Raw genomic sequence first — 17,574 nt, forward strand, 5'->3', positions numbered from 1 at the left:
GATAAATAGCAAGAAGCAGTTTGAGGTGCTTGCTTTCTAGTTCTCTAAAGTGATAAGCAATAATTAGCATAGGACCTATGACAAACTCACCTCTCTAAAACGGCTCACATTAAATATATAAAATGACAGCAATCATAAGTCCCAGCCACTTGTTAACAAAGACTCAAATTATCATCAAATCTTCTTCACTCCTTTTCCCCAAAAAGGTTGAAACAGAAAATCTTGCAAACTGTTGAGAGAAACCACAATTTGATCCTTACTTGTAGCATTAATCTGTTCAAAACAAACTAGTACTACAAGAAGCAGCAGAAGGCCTAATCCTGAGGTGTGAGCCAAAAAGGGTTTTAGCTTGACAGGAACCTTTATATTCTTTTAAGCTAATGTGAACTGCATCTACTTTAAAAAAGCAGATCTTTAAATTAATTCACTTCAGATCCTTGAGGTTATGTTAGGTTAACTTCTATAATGGGCAATTTGGATTTCTAGCTGCTGTTTTTTTCTGATACAACAAGGTTATGTTCTGAGAAACATCTATTAGTGGGGAGGAAGTTTTACTGCAGATGTTTGTGATTCCAACTTAAGTTTCTCATCAAAACTTTAATGAAAATCAGCTGCTTGGATTAGCGCCACCAATCCCCAAACCTTTTAAATCATAGGAAGCTGAAGCAAATGGAAGCACAAGACACAGCAGATGGATAGTTGGAAATTTTCTCCATTTCAAGAAGATGTATAAAACACCCACCACAAAACACAGTTTAAACTCTACTGCAGTGAATTCCCACAAAGTTTTGGGCAAGTACCAGCAAAGTGCCCCAAAGCTTATTCAGGGCTGTGAAAACCAATAAAAGGCATTTTATGCCCGCTCTTATTCACAACATGGGAAGCAAGGAAGGAATTAAAAGTCCAGTTTTTCCAGGGGGCATGAGAAGAAATAAAAGAATTGCTTTCTGAAGGAAAACCTGGCCTGATTTAAACTGATAACAATTAGAGCTTCTAGTGCTCAAGAGCTGTGTAAAAGAGGCCTAGTTTCTGAGTAACATATAACCAGCCACTGATAATTTACAACTTGCTTCTGGACTTAGATTTCAAACACCAAAATATAGACACCCTTTGGGTTTTATATTTTAATTGGTCCTCTTGAATGTTTGGATGTGATCCCAGTCCATTTTCACACACCACCATGAGCTGGGGATGTTTGGGTTATGCATCCTAATGCAAGATTCAACAATTGCTGAATAGAATTATATACAAAGCTGTTAGAGTTCCAAAGTTTTTGAAATCTATTTCTTTGCCATTAAATGATCTCAAAGAGATTTTCCTAACTGTCAGTCAGGATACATAAAGTGTGTATTTGACAATGAAAACAGATTGACTAAAATGCAGTAAATAAGATCTGGCTTTGTGGTTCCTGTTTAGCTGTATTGTGTATTTCTTTATACAGTTATCTTGAAATAAACACTTCATAAATACTAGAACCCTTTTTTTTTTTCTTTTATGACAAACCAGCAAGAAACAGTGCTAAACCCACAGCATTCAAGAGCCAAAGAATGAGAGAGGGCTGTGAAAAATATTTTAGAAATGACTATTCCAATTTTACAAGACGTTGTTCGTAAGAACAACTAAAATGTTATTGTTTAAGTCATGGCATATAGAAGCCAGGGTGTATGAGACAAACTGGCACACCTGAATGTTAGTTTGAAACATAATAATTACTGAACAAAAAGACTACCTGGATGAACAACTTCCAATATGTTCTGCAAAAATAGACTTTTTAACTAAAACTGTAAGACTCAGAATCATTGTTTGACTCTGTCTACCCAACAAAAATGAAGAAAATTAGCTCATTCAGCCTTTGACCATTGTTGAATGGTGGAAAAGTAGCTACATAGAACCAGCACCTAAACCAGATACTTTCTGAGCTGTGTAGCACCCTTTTACCACCCTACAATGCATCCTTTTACTCTTTTATGAAAGACCTTCTAAGTGCCAAGAGATTAGCAGAGTTTTCTGCCAAGGCTAATGCAAGGCCAGCATGTCCTAGGGTTTCCTACTGTGGTTTTCCACCTCTGAGCCTGGATGGTAGCCTATGGAGAGCTACAGAGGGCCTGCCATTCATTACTGCCTTAGGCTGTGCTTCCCACTCCTAGCTCCAGGGACCCTTCCTCAACAGCATTTTGTGGAAGCAAGCATTTGTCCAGATCCAGTATCCAAAAAAGAAAACAATAAAAAAAAAACCTGGCAGAACAAAATATAACATAGCCCTCCCTACCCTGGCTATTAGAGTCCTTCATGCCCCAGAAAGGCTAACACAGCCTGGCCCATTGAGGGTTGGCAAGGTCTCCAGAGCACGATTTCCTGGCAAAGTTCCATTCAGGGGGAGGTGGATAGGTATTGGAAGTCTAGACATGGTGTAAGGTCAGGGGGAATTTGCGTACCCTGCTCAGCCTATTGCAAGTTTGTGGTTTTCTGTTGCTCTCTCTTTCCAGACAATGGCAAGGATAGTCTGAAGAGGTTCAACAGGGTCTCTAAGGCACCAGCTAATTACTTTTAAGTCAGCTGGAAACAGGCTGTTTGGTGATGGATTTCTGTGAGGGAGAAGAAAAGAAGTTGTTGGGTTTTTCTCTTGATGCATTGATTCTTCCCTCTCTTTGAGCCAACAAAAAATGTATTTTTTTCAATATTAGACTATGCCAATGATGAAAGAAGCCCAGAGGCATTGAGAGAAGAAGGCAGGTTACCCTTCTCCCCAGCCCTGGCATTTCCTCTCTCCTTTCAGAGCACAGCCTCTGCTCAGCTTCATCCTGAACATAAGGCAAGCAGTATAAAGTTAACCATGCTGAGCTGTCTTACTCTCTTCCCACACACTTGCAAAGTGCTCAGATGATCCAGGGGAAAAGCCCTTTTTCTGAGAGCTGCCCAGAAACACAGGATCTTCCCATCAGCCTTCCCCAGCAGCTGTCTGTCTTGTCCATAGCTGGGCCACCCTTGGGAGGCAGAGACAGATGAAAGCTCTCTCTCTTCATCTTTCAAGATTTTCACATTGGCCTGGGTTTCTTTCTAACAGACTTTTAAATTGATGCTATGGCTATTGGCCAAGCAGATCACTGTTCTTCTCTGCTGTGATTCCAACATTTCAAAGAGCTGCAAAATCAAACCAGGAAACACTAGAAATCTGGAAGGGGGGAAAATAATGCTAAAGGAAAATCAAAAGAAGCTTGAGATTTACCCTCTCAGTCTTAACAGTGTTCCACAAACACAGTCATACCTGCTTTAAAACCCACTTTTCTTTTTCATCCCTTGAAAATTTTTGTCTCTATCTGGAAATCTCTCAGGAAGTACTGTAGTTTGTTAATTGATTATGTCTCACTTATCTGAGAGACTCAATGACTTAGAATGTACATTTCATGTAAGTGGGGACTGGGTGGAGGGTGGTTAATGAGGAAACAATGTAGATTTATCCCTTTTCCTGTAAATTGAATACATTTGGCTTTTTTTTTTCTTTTTTGAAAGAGGAAAATTAACCAGCTACTCCTTCAACTGCATATTTTCTATTTCCAACAGTGAGCATCTGTAAGAGCAAGTTTTTCACTCAGTTGCAGTACTAATAAGTAAATTAGAGACTGGTATTAATCTCAGATTCTTAGCCAGCTTCCAGACAGCTAAAACACTTTAGCCCTCCCCATTTTTAAAGAAGAATGCCTTTTAAGCAGAGGCTTTGTCTTTCCCACTGTATATGGAAAAAATGACTGTGCAGTTCTATGGAGAATGCCTAGTTGAGATATGTTTATGTTGGATCCAACCCCATCTCTGTTGCTGAATGGCAGTTTGTTTTCCACTTGAACTGGGGAAGGGATAACAGTCTGGGAACTCTTTCAACACAGGAAATTTTTAAAAAATTTAATACAATTACTAAGTCAAGGTAATAGATAATGTTGTTGTTCTGCATAAAGCCATCTGGCTTTCAGCTATTTCTTGGTTTTGTGGGAGTCCCCATCAGCCTGTCACTGCTGCACTGGAGGCATGCACAAGCCCACCCAAGGAATCAGAACACAGAGTAACAGTGGGCTGGGGAGAAGGTTCCTTGTAATTTTTTCCTGCACACCATGCCGGCTTTGCTTATTGGTTTGGAGGCTACCCATGTGCAATTATCCATATTCACTCTCTCTCCCTGCTACCTCTACCATGCCATAGGGAGAAATAGAGGTAACGTTTTTTTCTGTGTCTCCCTGCCAGCCAGATTTTATCTAGAATTGTAGCAATTAATTTCAGTCTTGCTAGTTTTAGTTTTAGCAGTCCCTGAGCTTTGCGCCTAAAACCTTGAGAAGAAGGTTTCCACCAGCTTCATAATCTGTGCTTTTTTATCATCAAAAATAAACTTCTGTTTTGGAGGCTGATGAGTTGATAGCTCATCAGGTAATACATAAATAATCCCAGTTGTCATGGATAAGTCAGAACATGAAGTTTGCAAGTTAAAAAGTTATGAAGTTAGTGTCTTGTCCTGTGTCCCTTAAGGCAATCACAACTTTTCCAGTAAATTCTGAGGAGAGCTCAACCCCTCTGTATATATAAACGATGGAGAACTTCTAGTGTTTAGTCGTTGCTTAACACAGCAGCAGTTGGAAAACAAGACTAAATTCAATCATCAGATACACTCTTCAGCAGCTGCAGACTGGCCAGACATGGTGTGCCTGGCTCCAGATCAGCCCTGTGCTCTCAGGTGGGACCATCACTGGGAATGCAGGCATAAAGGAACAATATTGAGATCCATGCACAGGGAATAACAGAAAGGACACTGGTAACAGAAAACAACATTTGTTTCATCACTTATTAAGCAGTTCATTTACTGAAAAAGATTAGAGGTTCACAACCAGTGTCACTGCTTTATTTATCATTGTTTTGGTGTTTGAAGATTCAAATTACTGAGCTTCACAAAAACACACTGCTGCAGATTTAATGAGCATTTCATATCACTTATCTAGAACACCCTATTATTACATTAATTTGCCCAGATCTATGGCAAATGCACTCACTGAGGTTTTTTAATCGAACCTATCTCAGCTTAGAATTTCATTCAAAAAATAGGAATATGCAAAAATATTGGAGGATTCCACTGAATGACTATTTAAGCAGGAAATAATTTGCTTTTACATTTGCAAATTAAATAACAAAACAGAAAGCTTGTTAGTGTGCAATTCGCATAATTACTTCAGTTTGCAGTCTCATTAAATGCAATTAGAACTGAGATACCTGTCAAGATAAGTGGATAAAAAAAGATTACCAGCAGTGTTCCCAAATTTCTTCACCAACTTCTGGTTAATTTCTAATTTATAACATCAGTGGAACACTCAAAGTAATAAATATTTCACAGTTAACAATGTCAGAAATTTAGAAGAACAATATAGGGATTTAATGTACTACACCAGGGTGCTTATAATAAAACTATCATGAACATTGGTTTGAAGACTAAACTAAAAAATGTGTTCCTCTCAGGAATATTTACAGTTTGAAAAATAAATTTGAAATTGCAAATGGCTAATTTTCATGAGCTTTCTGCATTTGAACTGGTAAATACTACAGAGTGGCTTTTTGCATGCAGACAGTTACCTAACAGCTGTAGTGTCCTATTAAATGGGTAATTAACTGTCTAGCTATGATGTCACACATTGAATTACTTTCTCCAGTAATAATAGTTAGAATGTGACCTTTCTAGTTCAGAAGAATTTGATACTGTAGACCAGAGGTAATGAAGGCTTATAGAAATTATAAATAGAGCTTGGAGGCCTAGGGGAAGCTGGTGAGCAAGTCTGTTTGTTTTTAATTCTCTAGTTTGTAAGGCTTCAAAGCTCAGACAAATTTAGCAAAAATCAACAGAGAATAAATAAAATTGCAGAGCAGATGTTCACTTCTGCCTGCACATTGTGGAGTACCTCATGGTGGGGAGCAGAACTTCTGTCCATCTCTCTCTATGATTACTTTGATGGTAGAGCATGTCTGACCAACAGGTCAGTAATTAACTTCTGAGGGCCTCATTCTCCAAGAGGAAGACAAATATCCTTCTGAAATGTCACTTCATAGGGGTTTATAGGTTCAAGTACAAAGACAATCTTGAATTTATTACTCACTGTCTGGGAATTTAAAGTCCATTTATTTCTTCAAATGATAACTTAAGAGCAAAGGATGACAGCTCTGTGAAAGGGCACCACCAGGGAATTTTATTTTTTAAATTAGTTATAGTTTACCTCAGTGGTTTGAAGAACTCATAGAACTCTCCTCCTTAGCCAAGACTTGGTCTAGGAAGATACACATAGTAAATTAAGAGAGAATAGTAGGACAGATAAGGGGGAAGTTACCAGCAGAATGAATGTTCTTTGTACCTTGAGTATGAGCTTCTGGTCTTAATTTGTTTTCTCAAGAAGATAAAAATGCTTTCATCGTTGTATCTAACAAAAACAAATGCCACAGAATATATTTTTTAGAAACAACTTCTGTATCAAATAGATTTTTCCATATTCATGCTTCCTTCCTTGTATGAAAAAAACGGATTTTCCTTAAATATCTTAAAAGCTCCCTTACAAAGTTAGTTTGAAGCTTTCATGGGAAATGTTATCACTGAACTGTAATTCTTTCTCTGGACATGCTTTGACTAATCCTTTTCATATATCTGGTATGCTTTGGCAGTAAATCTTTGCAGGTCACTCATAAAAGCTACCCTCAAATACAAGAGTGAGGTCTAACCCTAAGAAAGAATGGTGGGAAAAATGGGGAAGGCAGATATGTGCTGTGCACATATCAAATGTCTTCAAACCATGACTGTTTAGCTGAAAGACAAAATGTTCTTTCAGCACTGCATTAAGAAAAGTCTTGGGCCCCGAAACAGCTTTATATTCACTGCAGGCATCTGGAACAAGCAAAACACGACTATGCCACGTCTGGCCCCGTGGGGATATTCAGTATCCCTGGTGGTTCTGACTAGTTCTCTTAAAAGACGTGAAGGTGTTGAGGAGTCTCCCTGCTGGGTACATTGGGTACATCTGGGACACTGGAATTACGTTGTGTGCTCTGCCATGGATTACACTGCGTGCATTTGGATACAGTCACAGGTAATCGGCTCTAGGTAGCCCTGCTTGGACCAGTCAACCTCCAGAGGTCCCTTTCAGCTTCAGCTATTCTGTGATTCTGAGTGGCTGTGGTCAGTATTCCATTTTACTGATCGAGAAACTGAGTGGAAGAGTAATGTTCATCATCACACGAGACATGAGCAGAAGAATGTATTTTCTTGAGTCCCAGTATCCTTATGAATATAATTAGGGATAGAGCAGCTTGTGCACAGAAACAAGGTGATGAGTTTCTTTGATGTTCAGCAAGAAGGAATATATTTGGTATGTTCATTTCAAACATTATAATGAAACTATTTCTGTGGAGGTGTTTGTAGATTAGAGGTAAAACATATGTAATAAAGTGGGTGAGTGGCTGGAACCAGGTGCAGGCATAGGCAGGGGCAGCAAAGACAGGAGAAGAGGAGTAGGAAGACAAACGGAAAGCAGAACAGGGAGAACACAAGCATGAGTAGAGAACAGGACAGCAACAGAACGGCTGTGGGAGCCAGTGGGGGCAGGTGGAGATCCAAACCCCTCAGTGTAATGTTCAGTTGCTCCATTAATAGATACAGCCCAGGAGAAGCACCGAGGCCTCCCCCAAGAAGGGCCAATGAGCAATCATCTCATCTGGTTGGCATTTACTGTAAGACTGTTTAAATGACATTCAAGCCTCGTTGCCAACAAGAGAGATATATAATATAGACAGGACTAAAAGGTAACCTATAAATAAAAGCTAGAGTGAGCTATAAATACAAACTGAGAAGCCATGGATTTGATCAATGTCTCTCAATATACAAATGGACTTAATGGAACACACTCTGTGCAGCAAGCCCCTCATTGCTACAAGTACTCACTGTGCTTTTGAGGCAATTGTAACTGCAAAAATCTCTATCCATAGCAGTATTCTTTCTCCTTTGGCAAATTCAAATCCATACAAATTTTGGGAACACAAGGTCTAGAAGAAATTAAACAAATGATTAGCAGCTACATAGTTACTATTGTAAAAATGTGGCAGCAGTATGAATGACAGTCAGGACAGTATCAGAGCTGTCATCAAGTACTTGTATATAAAGAGGCCAAGGACGCCTTCTAGAAATATTTTCTCCTTTGTGTCTCAAAAAAACAGAACAAAACAAAGCAGAGAAAATTTAATTAGACAAACTCTACCCCAAGTCATACACTTCAGGATCCATCAGATCATAGAGTCATGGAATGTTAAGATTTGGAAGGGACCTTAAAGATCATGTAATCCCAGGCCCCCCTGCCATGGTTGGCATTGTTGGAGGAGCAAAAAAATCAAAGTGTTTCAATACAGCCATCTGTTATCTCAGCCATTTCAGCTGTTGAGAGGCAAAGACCACCCTCCCAAGCTTCCTTCATAGCAGGTATTATGTGAAAAAATGCACAGTTTTGCTTTGCATTTTTTGATTTCACTTTGCTGATGATCTTCAGAACAGTCCAGTGTTTGTGTGTCAAGCTGATGAAGATAAAAAGTGTGAAGAAGAGGAGCAATGCCAAATAATATTCAAAACAGAATGGTGGGCTGACTCTTTTGGAAAACGGGAATCAGGAACCGTACAAAGGCATCTGGCAGCATCTGGTGCTGGGTTTAGTGATTTGTTATCTCCTAGTTAAGAAATGTGGCAAGTCAGCCTTTCATGGTTAGTTAGGCTGAATTAGAAAGATGGATTATCTGCTGATGCACATTGCCCAGATATTGTACACATACCTTTAAAATATGTACTGTCTCCTGGGCACACATAAAAACAGCATAGTTCTAACTTTAAATGCATCTCAAAATTTTCTTAACAGGGTTTCTCAGCCATACTCAATATTTGGTCCCAAAGCATTTTCAGCAAGAACTGGTGAGCCACTAAGTTCCTCATCCAAAAATGTGGAAAAGTCTAGGTGTGAAGAGCACCAGAACCCATTAATTAATAAACACCTTATCAGTCTGGTAAACTCAGTCTCTGATGGGCTCAGAGCAGCTGCCTACACATTCAGAAAAGGGGGTGCAGGTTTTCCTCTCTGCTGACCCTATGCAGCAAGTGCAATTCATATGTTTTCTAGTGAACATGCAAGTCCATCCAGTCCTCTGGGACGAGTGCAAGAACCAGCATGGCTCAGTCAGCATCAGGGCCCTGCAGAGCAAATATAGGTATACCCTTTTCCCCCACTTAACCCTTGTCTATCCCCTTGTACATGCACACTTCTAAACCCCCATGCAGTCAAAAGATACTCCTAAAAACTACACATATTGAATTCTCAACCCGAAATTTAACCTCCAGCAGTTAAGCACCTTTTCTGTGATCAATAAAGTGCATGTTGGCTGTGTAAGATGGCAAAGACCCCAGGAGACCCCAGGGCTCCTGAGTGTGCTGCACACCAGTAGAGGGGCTGACACCAAGCTGGAGTTGCACACAGTGTTTACTGTACAACTGCTGGATTTTATATTTTGGCAACAAATGGAGAGAGGTTTCTCCTGCAGGTCACCAAAGGCAGGGGGGTCAGGAGAGTGGGATGCAGTGTTATCACAGCTATTTTTGTTTGCATAAAGTTTCCCAGCAGGCTGAAGAAGAACTAAATCTTTGCGTCTATGCTTATGGATAACATGTCTTTGACCTGAGGAATTTGAATGTCTGTTAGTTTGCTCCCAGGGAACAAGAAGTAGTCAAATGACCATCAGTCTACAACTGGAAGTCAGGATTTTAAAAATCCATGTTTAAATTCACTGGAAGTCAATTATGTCCTGAGCTGAAAAGCAGATGTAAAAGTCACGCTGCTGTCCTCAGTACCTTTTGATGAATGAATTACCAGAAGTATATTTGTATATCTGTCAAGGTAAAGAAGACAGTTTTGTAGTTAATGATTTCCAAACATGATAAGCTATAGATTTTGTGCCTGCCCACAGCGGTTTTAAGACAGGATGTTCATGGATTCAAATGCTTTGTTTATTTACATCCCAATTTGGTAAAGCAGTATTTTTAGTGTGCGTTTTGGAAGGAAACAGAAGATGTCCTTAGAATGGGGTCATTCCTCTTTCTAGGCTCGATCTTTCCTGCGTGTAGGGAGAGAATTGGTTGGGCCTGTCAGACATCAAGATTTCCTTTGTATGCATCCACTTTCTCTACCTGAACATACTGACTTGTGGAACATACTCTAAGGAGCCTTTGCTCTTCTCCAAGGATACGGGGTCCAGCAGTTTGGCCAGATCTATGGCATAGCTATTGCAGCTTGGACACTTTTACAAGGCACAGCACATCTGACATGTGCAATAGGTTACATCTCACAGTCTTTGTTTACAGAGCTGGCACCTACACGAGAGCTACCCCTCCACGTCCCTGTGTGCAGTCAGGAGAGAGCAGCAGGGACAGCTGACCTAATTTAGATGCATTTCCATATACAAGGAATCAAACCATACAGCGGGTGTCCAGCTGGCTTTTGGCCACATGGCATCCCATGTAGAGGTCTCCATGTGGATGACTCCCAGCTTGCTGTGGTTTGGTCTTCCTACACAGGCAGTCCCGCCACGCAGCTGCCAAGGCCAGCTTGCCCTCACACCAGCACGGCCACAGCTGTGTTAGCTCAGCGCTGCACCTGGGGCACAGAGCTCCTCGGGGCTTCAGCCCGGGACTCTCTCCAGGGCTCACACAGACATGCTGGGTGAGACCTGCTGAATGCTGCATGTTTGGCAAGATTTCTGTGAGCTCTTGGCTGGGGATTGAAAGTGAAGTCCCTATTATAGGTGACCAAAACCAGGAATCTCTTTGGAAGAGTCCTACGTATTCTGAGGGAGCCAGAGAAACTGAAATAACATCAAATGTTCAGTAGAGGACTGCTTTCTCAGACTTGTTTCTCTAATGTTCTTATTTCTAATAAACAATTACATAAATGAAAGTACTGGAAGATATTCAAGCAGGAAGATGTCTTTTTTTTTAGGTAGGGCAATAGGCTATTTATCTCAAGTTGGCCTAAGCAAACAATCTTCAAAAATGCCTCAGAACTGTAGCTGCCAATTTCAAATACTGCTTATAAAGACAAATAAATAAAAGCAAGCATGCTTGGGTTGGGTTTGGAAATGTCTTCAAGGAGCAGAGGGCTGATGTTTCCATGGTAATGCTGTGCACTTCCAGCAGACTGGTCTCTGCTTTAGACACAAGGATTTTAAAATGGATGGAGGTGGTTTAGAGTATTCACTCATCTCTGTATGGCAAAAGATGCAGAGTTTCAGAGATTTGATATAATTTTGAGTCCCAAACTTCTGTTTGTCTAAACTGTTCCTTCCAGATGGATAAACATTACATATTGATGTGAAGTTGTCAAGAAGAGACATTGCTCTACTCAATTTGTTTGATTTTTTCATCAATGCATTGAAAACTTGGACTTGAATTATCCATGTGTCCTACTTTTACAGGTATCTACGGCTGATATGATGCCTGCTATTTCAGAGGAGCAACATTTTTGTATTTTCTTTTCCCTGTGTTCTGAAGCAAAGCTCCATAATGTTCAAGTAGAGTTTATTTTCTTTTCTCCTTCTTTTTTTTCTTTCATTCCATAAGAGACAATGGGAACTTCTAAGGGTCCTACAGTTCCAAAAATGGTAATCAATCTATGTCAACTGATAAACATTATTATGCAAATAATTCACAATATGTGTCACAGTTCTCCATAAATGTTTTGATTGAGAGATAGCCTCTCAGGCCAGATTTCACACTTCTCGAACTATGACTCCCTTAGGTTTATATCTTTTGACAATATTTTTACCACCTTTACAGAGCAGATCAGACTGCAGAAAAATGGAAACTAGAATGCACAAATATATCTTCAAAATTAAACTATAAGGCAAATTAATTTGCAGCACCATCAAGATAAAGCAGGTAAACAAACGGTGGTGTGTCAGCTTAACCAGAGATAGCTCCCTGTGTATGTACTTGGCTAACACCAGGTGACAGGTGATGAGAATTAATTATATTCTCTTCACTGAAGGCTAAAAGAACATGATCAGGAACAGTTTCTAAGACTTGAATAGCATACCATAAATTATGATAGAGTAATTTATCCAACCTCTTGGCATAAGTAATGTGTGGAGGCTGACAGAAACTAAGAAAATGTGCATTTTTGCCTCTTGCCATCAAATATCACCTTTCTACAAAAAATACAGGTGTTTGCAGTATGGGATAGAACTTCTTTCTATTTTTTCAGATAGATTTGGCATGTTATGTTTATTAAGTGAATTTTCATTTCATCACAAGCCCATGGGTTTATCAGGTTCAGCTATGCCCAGACTGCATTCACTTTTACTATCCTGAACAGACCTTTGAAGTGAGAATCTACTAAGTAATATCATAATGTTTGACCTTTGCCCCCGTGCCTGAACATCCATGTAGCTCCCTGAGGATCTTTCTCAGATCCAGAAGGAAGCACACCTTTGGACTCCCGCTCTAGCAGCAAAGACCATAACAGTGCTAGGAGCTACAACCAAAGCTCTACTGGCACTAAACTTACCAGTGACCTGGCAGCTGATGCACCATGACTACTGCTTTGAGTGCTGTTCCTCACACTCAGTTCCCCATGGGCACCAGCTGTTTCCTCTTTTACAATGGTCCTGGAGGAAAACACTGTCTTTCTCTTCTGGGTTTGTTTTGGACCAGATGTAATGGGATTGCTGGTCCAAGACTATAAATAGTATAATGGATGTCACAAAGGCTGAGATGTCCTTATACAGATCATTTCACCCTGAATACACATGCTTTTGTGTACCCCTGAACTTGGGAGGAAACTCTGGAAATAACAAGCACTGGTGTGGATCCAAGGGAGCCTTTTATCTTGGAAGAAAATCTTTGTGTTTATATATTCACAAGAAAGTCACAAGTTCCAGTACTAACTAAAGCTACGTGCCATTCTTTCTCACCATTAGATGGGAGAGTCAATGGCTATGTCTGAAATACTGAATAAAGCAGTGTGGGGACCTCCTAGTCGAACAGGATAACCCAGCCCATCTCCATGTGCTGAAGCACTCTCTGTGTTTGGCCAGAGAAGGGCAGTCCTATACAAACTGCTTCTTGGCAGCACATCCTAACAGATGCCATGCCCTGAGCTGGGCCTGGTCATTGTGAGGAAAATTGCAGTCTGTCAAGGAGCCAAGACCAAGACCTGAAACCACACATTGCCTTTCTTCAGCTGGCCAATGAAGATGTGGCCACAGAGCACTCTGTGTTACCAGCACAGCACTCTTCCTTTGATGAAAGCAAGCCAGAAGAGGCAGGTTCACAGCAAGCACCCACCCCAGCACTGCTGCACCACTCCTGTGAGCTGGCAGCAGGGAAGGAATGGGGACCTGGTTCTGCCCTCAGTTTGCAGACACAGATAGAGAACAGCTACAATGAAATTGGTGGAACTGATTGAATATAATATGGGAAAAAATTCATACTCTGTGTATGTGAATTGTCTTCCATCTTCAGGCCCATCTTCCACTCAGACTAGCAAAAAGGTCTGAAGAAACAGAAAATTACTACAGGCTCCCCAGCACTTTCAGCATGCAGCTGGTTCTTGTTTTTAAGAAATGTAATCATTAAATCCAGATGCAGTGTGGGAGTGGGGGGAATAAATGCCCCATGGGTGCAAAGATTTTCAGGAGATCAGCAAGGCCAACATTTGATTGGACTTTTCAACTTGAACTGGAACAAACTTTGTCCCTTGGGGAAAAAAAAATCTAATAATTGTGAAGACATAATTGCTAATACAGACCTAACATTTTGGCCTTCTAATTGTCTTCACCATTCAGAAACAGACAGTGGATGGAAATGTTCCTCGCTCAATTGCCTACATAACAATTTTGCAGGAAGGGTATTTCCATTTTGTTCCAGACCTTTTTCTGCTTTGTGTGCAACAATTTTGTACTCCCAGAACATTCAGAAATTTGAATCCCTCAATTAGCTCAGCATTCTGACACTTCTTTTTATAAATATGATATTGGCTCAAGCTCTGGAACAACCAACCAATCGCTCTATTATCGCTAGTAGGGCAAGGAGCAACAAAAATATATCAAAATAATTGAGAATGCCTGAGAAAACTTCAGAGCCCAAAGGAAACAATCTGGATCCCATTTTCCCTTCATTCCCTCTTCCCTCATAGCACTGACTGTCAATACCTCATTTCTGGTTTACATTGATGCAACCCATGGTTTAAAGTAGTGTTTTAAAATAGCAGGCATCAGCACCTTCCAAGCTTTTGGTGATTAATTGAATAACATAGAGGGAAAAAGTTGGAAAAAAACATACCCATATGACTTCCCCACATCTCGTTTTGAAGAGGGGCTCTGACAATGAAAACAGAGGGACCCAGAATTGAGGCAGATGCCTTGAGGAACTGAGAGGTGTGTCTGCTAATAATAGGAGGTAAACTGGTTCCCAGTGGACTTCAGCAAAGACTGTGCAGCCCTCACCCGTATGCTCAAACCAAGGATGTAGCACTGACCTGCACTAATTTATTACTGCTGGCTGTGCAGACTAGATGAAAGCTCACGGCTGCAGTGCAGGCATACCATCAGTTGAAGTATAAATGAGATTATCTTTATGGCTGACTGAAGGATTTTCATAGACACCTTTACAAGCATTCCTACATTTCCATTGTCCATATTCACCATCATAAATGAAAAATTATTCTGCTTAGACCTGCAAAACCAATAAAGCTTTTGGGCAGACACTAAAGGAACACAGCTAGGACCACCCACCAGCTCTGAGGCATCAGAGAATATAACAAGCTTTAGATCTGTATGGGTGGAAAGGAATATTGCAAAGGCAGACATTGGGACAAGAATCTGTTTTCAATTTAGAAACTAACTGTCTCCCTTCCACAGTGTGTGGTGTAATCATTCAGCTGCAATCCTTAGTCTGGCAGGAGCCAGTCCTACCACTAAGACTAAACCATAAAGACTAAACAACTGAAAGAAACAAGCAGTACAAATAGACAGTATTTCTGCTGTCCCAAAGAGTCTGTGGTCTGAAGACTTTGCCTCCCAGGAGCTATTATCAAAGAAAGTGTTTCCAAAGCAAACCAGATAAAATTCTGTGCACAAGAATGGTAAAGGCAACTGAGTTTTCCATTTATGTTCATCTCAACTTCTCAGAGTTCTCTGGGTTAAGGGTGGACTAATGATTCATTTCTAAACCTCATTTTTAAAGTTTGTTATTAGTCATCTCCTAAGATACACCGTCTTCTAAGTGAGCAGCTTGTCTGGCTGGTTAGAAGGACCTGCCAACACTTGGGAATGGAAGCTAACATGCAGATGAGACTCGGGATTGCTGGCTCTTGCTACCCAGTGCTCCACAGTGGTAGCTACAGCACCATGCAGGCATGTGAGTGCAGGTCCCAGGAAAGACAGGGCCATAGCATTGTGCCAGGGCTGGCTAGCCCCAGCCACCAGCAGGGACCTTTGACACTACTGCTCACAGGCCAGGTTCTGCAGCCAGGGAGGTACTGTGCGGGTACTGTAGACCTGCTGCTCCTGCCATAGCTTATGCTGGGCATGAGAAGCTATGGGTACCACAGTGCAGAAAAAACCCTCATCCCTGATTTCAGGGCAACCCAGGAAAATAAGGAATAGGAAGATACAAAGGAAAGCTAATCCTGATTCGATCAGTGCAATACAATAATAAGCCTCTTAGCTCATACAAATGCAAGAAGACACACACCCTTCTGAGTCACTTGAACTTTACACTTTTCCCACTTTTTTCAAGGGTAGGTCACCTCAAGAGCCACAGCATACAAAAAGTGTTGTAGAGAGAGCCACAAAAAGTATTGCAGGAAATCTGGTGTACCTCAAGCTCTGACAGCCATCTCAGGGTTGTTGTTTGTTAATGATAGCAGAAACAGGGTGTGGCAAATAATTCTTGGAGAGCTAAATGACAAGCCAGTGTCTTCGCATCAGCTCTGCAATAGTATCGCAAGAGTTAGACAAGGGTAAGATATTTAGGATCCAAAAATTCATAAGTCTGCATGGATCTAACATAATACATGTGACACAAGGAGACTGGACAGGATGAGCAGGGTGACACAGGTTAACAGAGTGACCACAGGTTGCTCCTGTGGTCAGCCTGTGCATGTCTCACCAGCTTTGCATAATGAGGGATAAGATCCTCAATGAAGAACAAGAATTTATACATAACATATCACACAAAAACTATCCTCTTTAATTTTCTTTCTATTTTTCAGTCTTTGAAGGGCATCTTAATAGCTTTGTGTTTCTGATTCCTTATATTATTGCTGTAATTACTATTCAAAAGAAGGTGATCCAGATATTTACAATTTCTCTTTAATTTTGGTAAGCTTTGGTAAATTATCAAAATTACTAAACTATATACAACAGGCACAGCCACACATTTATTCAAAAGGGCATTGATCTTTGTAGGTATGTTTCTGTTTCCTGTAGGTTATTCATTCAAATCTCATCAAGGCTTTGATGTAAATTTTCTAAAGCTTTTCTTTTTTATTTTTTTCTTAAGTAAAAGCTATTCCTTTCCTATAAACACACCTTCTTTACCGAATAAGGATTATGATTTCTGGTTAACTTATCTTCTAGTACAACATGCAGTAAGAATCTGCCAGCTCCACACCCATAGCTTGTCAGGGACAAGCAGCAGGCAGGAATGCTGACAGCTTTAAGACTCTAAGGCAGAAAAGCAAGCACCAGGACAGAGAGTGAAAGAACAAGTTCAGCATTGTGTGTGTGGTCTGCCACGATGGGGTTATACAATGTGCTCTGAGGAGATCTGATGGTTGTAGTCTTGCTTTCCCCTCCTCTCACCAAACCCAATTCTCCAACTATATATGCATAGGAAATACTTTCTTTTTCATTGCAGGGATGCCAAGAAGGATTTTATCGTACCAGCTCAGGAAAATGCTCTCCTTGCAACTGTAATGGTAATGCAAACAGATGCCTTGATGGATCTGGAATCTGTGTGGTAAGGAATTCCTGTCTTCTCTGACTGTCTGGCTTTTGACACCAATGCTCAGTTTCAATACACAGCAAAAGCAGTGCCTGTACCACAGGAGCTTTTTCCTGAAGAATGATCATAAGTAGGGCCAAGATCAATACATTAATGGATTACCCTGGCCAAAATTCATTCTCACTTAAATTATCTCTGCAGATTCAAAACACTTCCCTCATGCAGTATTTGTGAGAGTTAGTATGCTGGGGAAAAACTTTAGTCCATCAGAAATATGGAAAGAGTTTTGTATACCTCTAGAGAAAAAAAATGTATAAATTCAAACACATTTCATTCTCCCCTTTATGAATACAGTGCTGGGTATAATATAAACAATTTACAATGGTGAGTGACCCCTGTGAGAGTATATACATGTGTTATCCATAGCAATTCTGCTGCATGGCAGTTTCCTGCTGTGAAGGAACGACATGAGAAGGTTGAAATAATACACCAAGGGAAGAGTGTTGAATTCCAAGGTACTGTTACAATTT

The 17,574-nt window shown here is 40.5% G+C and overlaps 1 protein-coding gene across 1 annotated transcript in view; it reads left to right on the forward strand.

The window, feature by feature from the left end:
- LAMA4 (laminin subunit alpha 4) overlaps positions 1 to 17,574 on the forward strand; it is a 97,546-nt gene that overhangs the window by 5,219 nt on the left and 74,753 nt on the right. The window contains exon 2 of the mRNA XM_082300089.1: positions 16,958 to 17,059. Coding sequence (XP_082156215.1) covers positions 16,958 to 17,059 — 102 coding nt within the window. The remainder of the gene's footprint in view (positions 1 to 16,957; positions 17,060 to 17,574) is intronic.

The sequence above is a fragment of the Coloeus monedula genome (assembly GCF_965178545.1).
Source record: "Coloeus monedula genome assembly, chromosome: 2".
Taxonomy (NCBI): domain Eukaryota; kingdom Metazoa; phylum Chordata; class Aves; order Passeriformes; family Corvidae; genus Coloeus; species Coloeus monedula.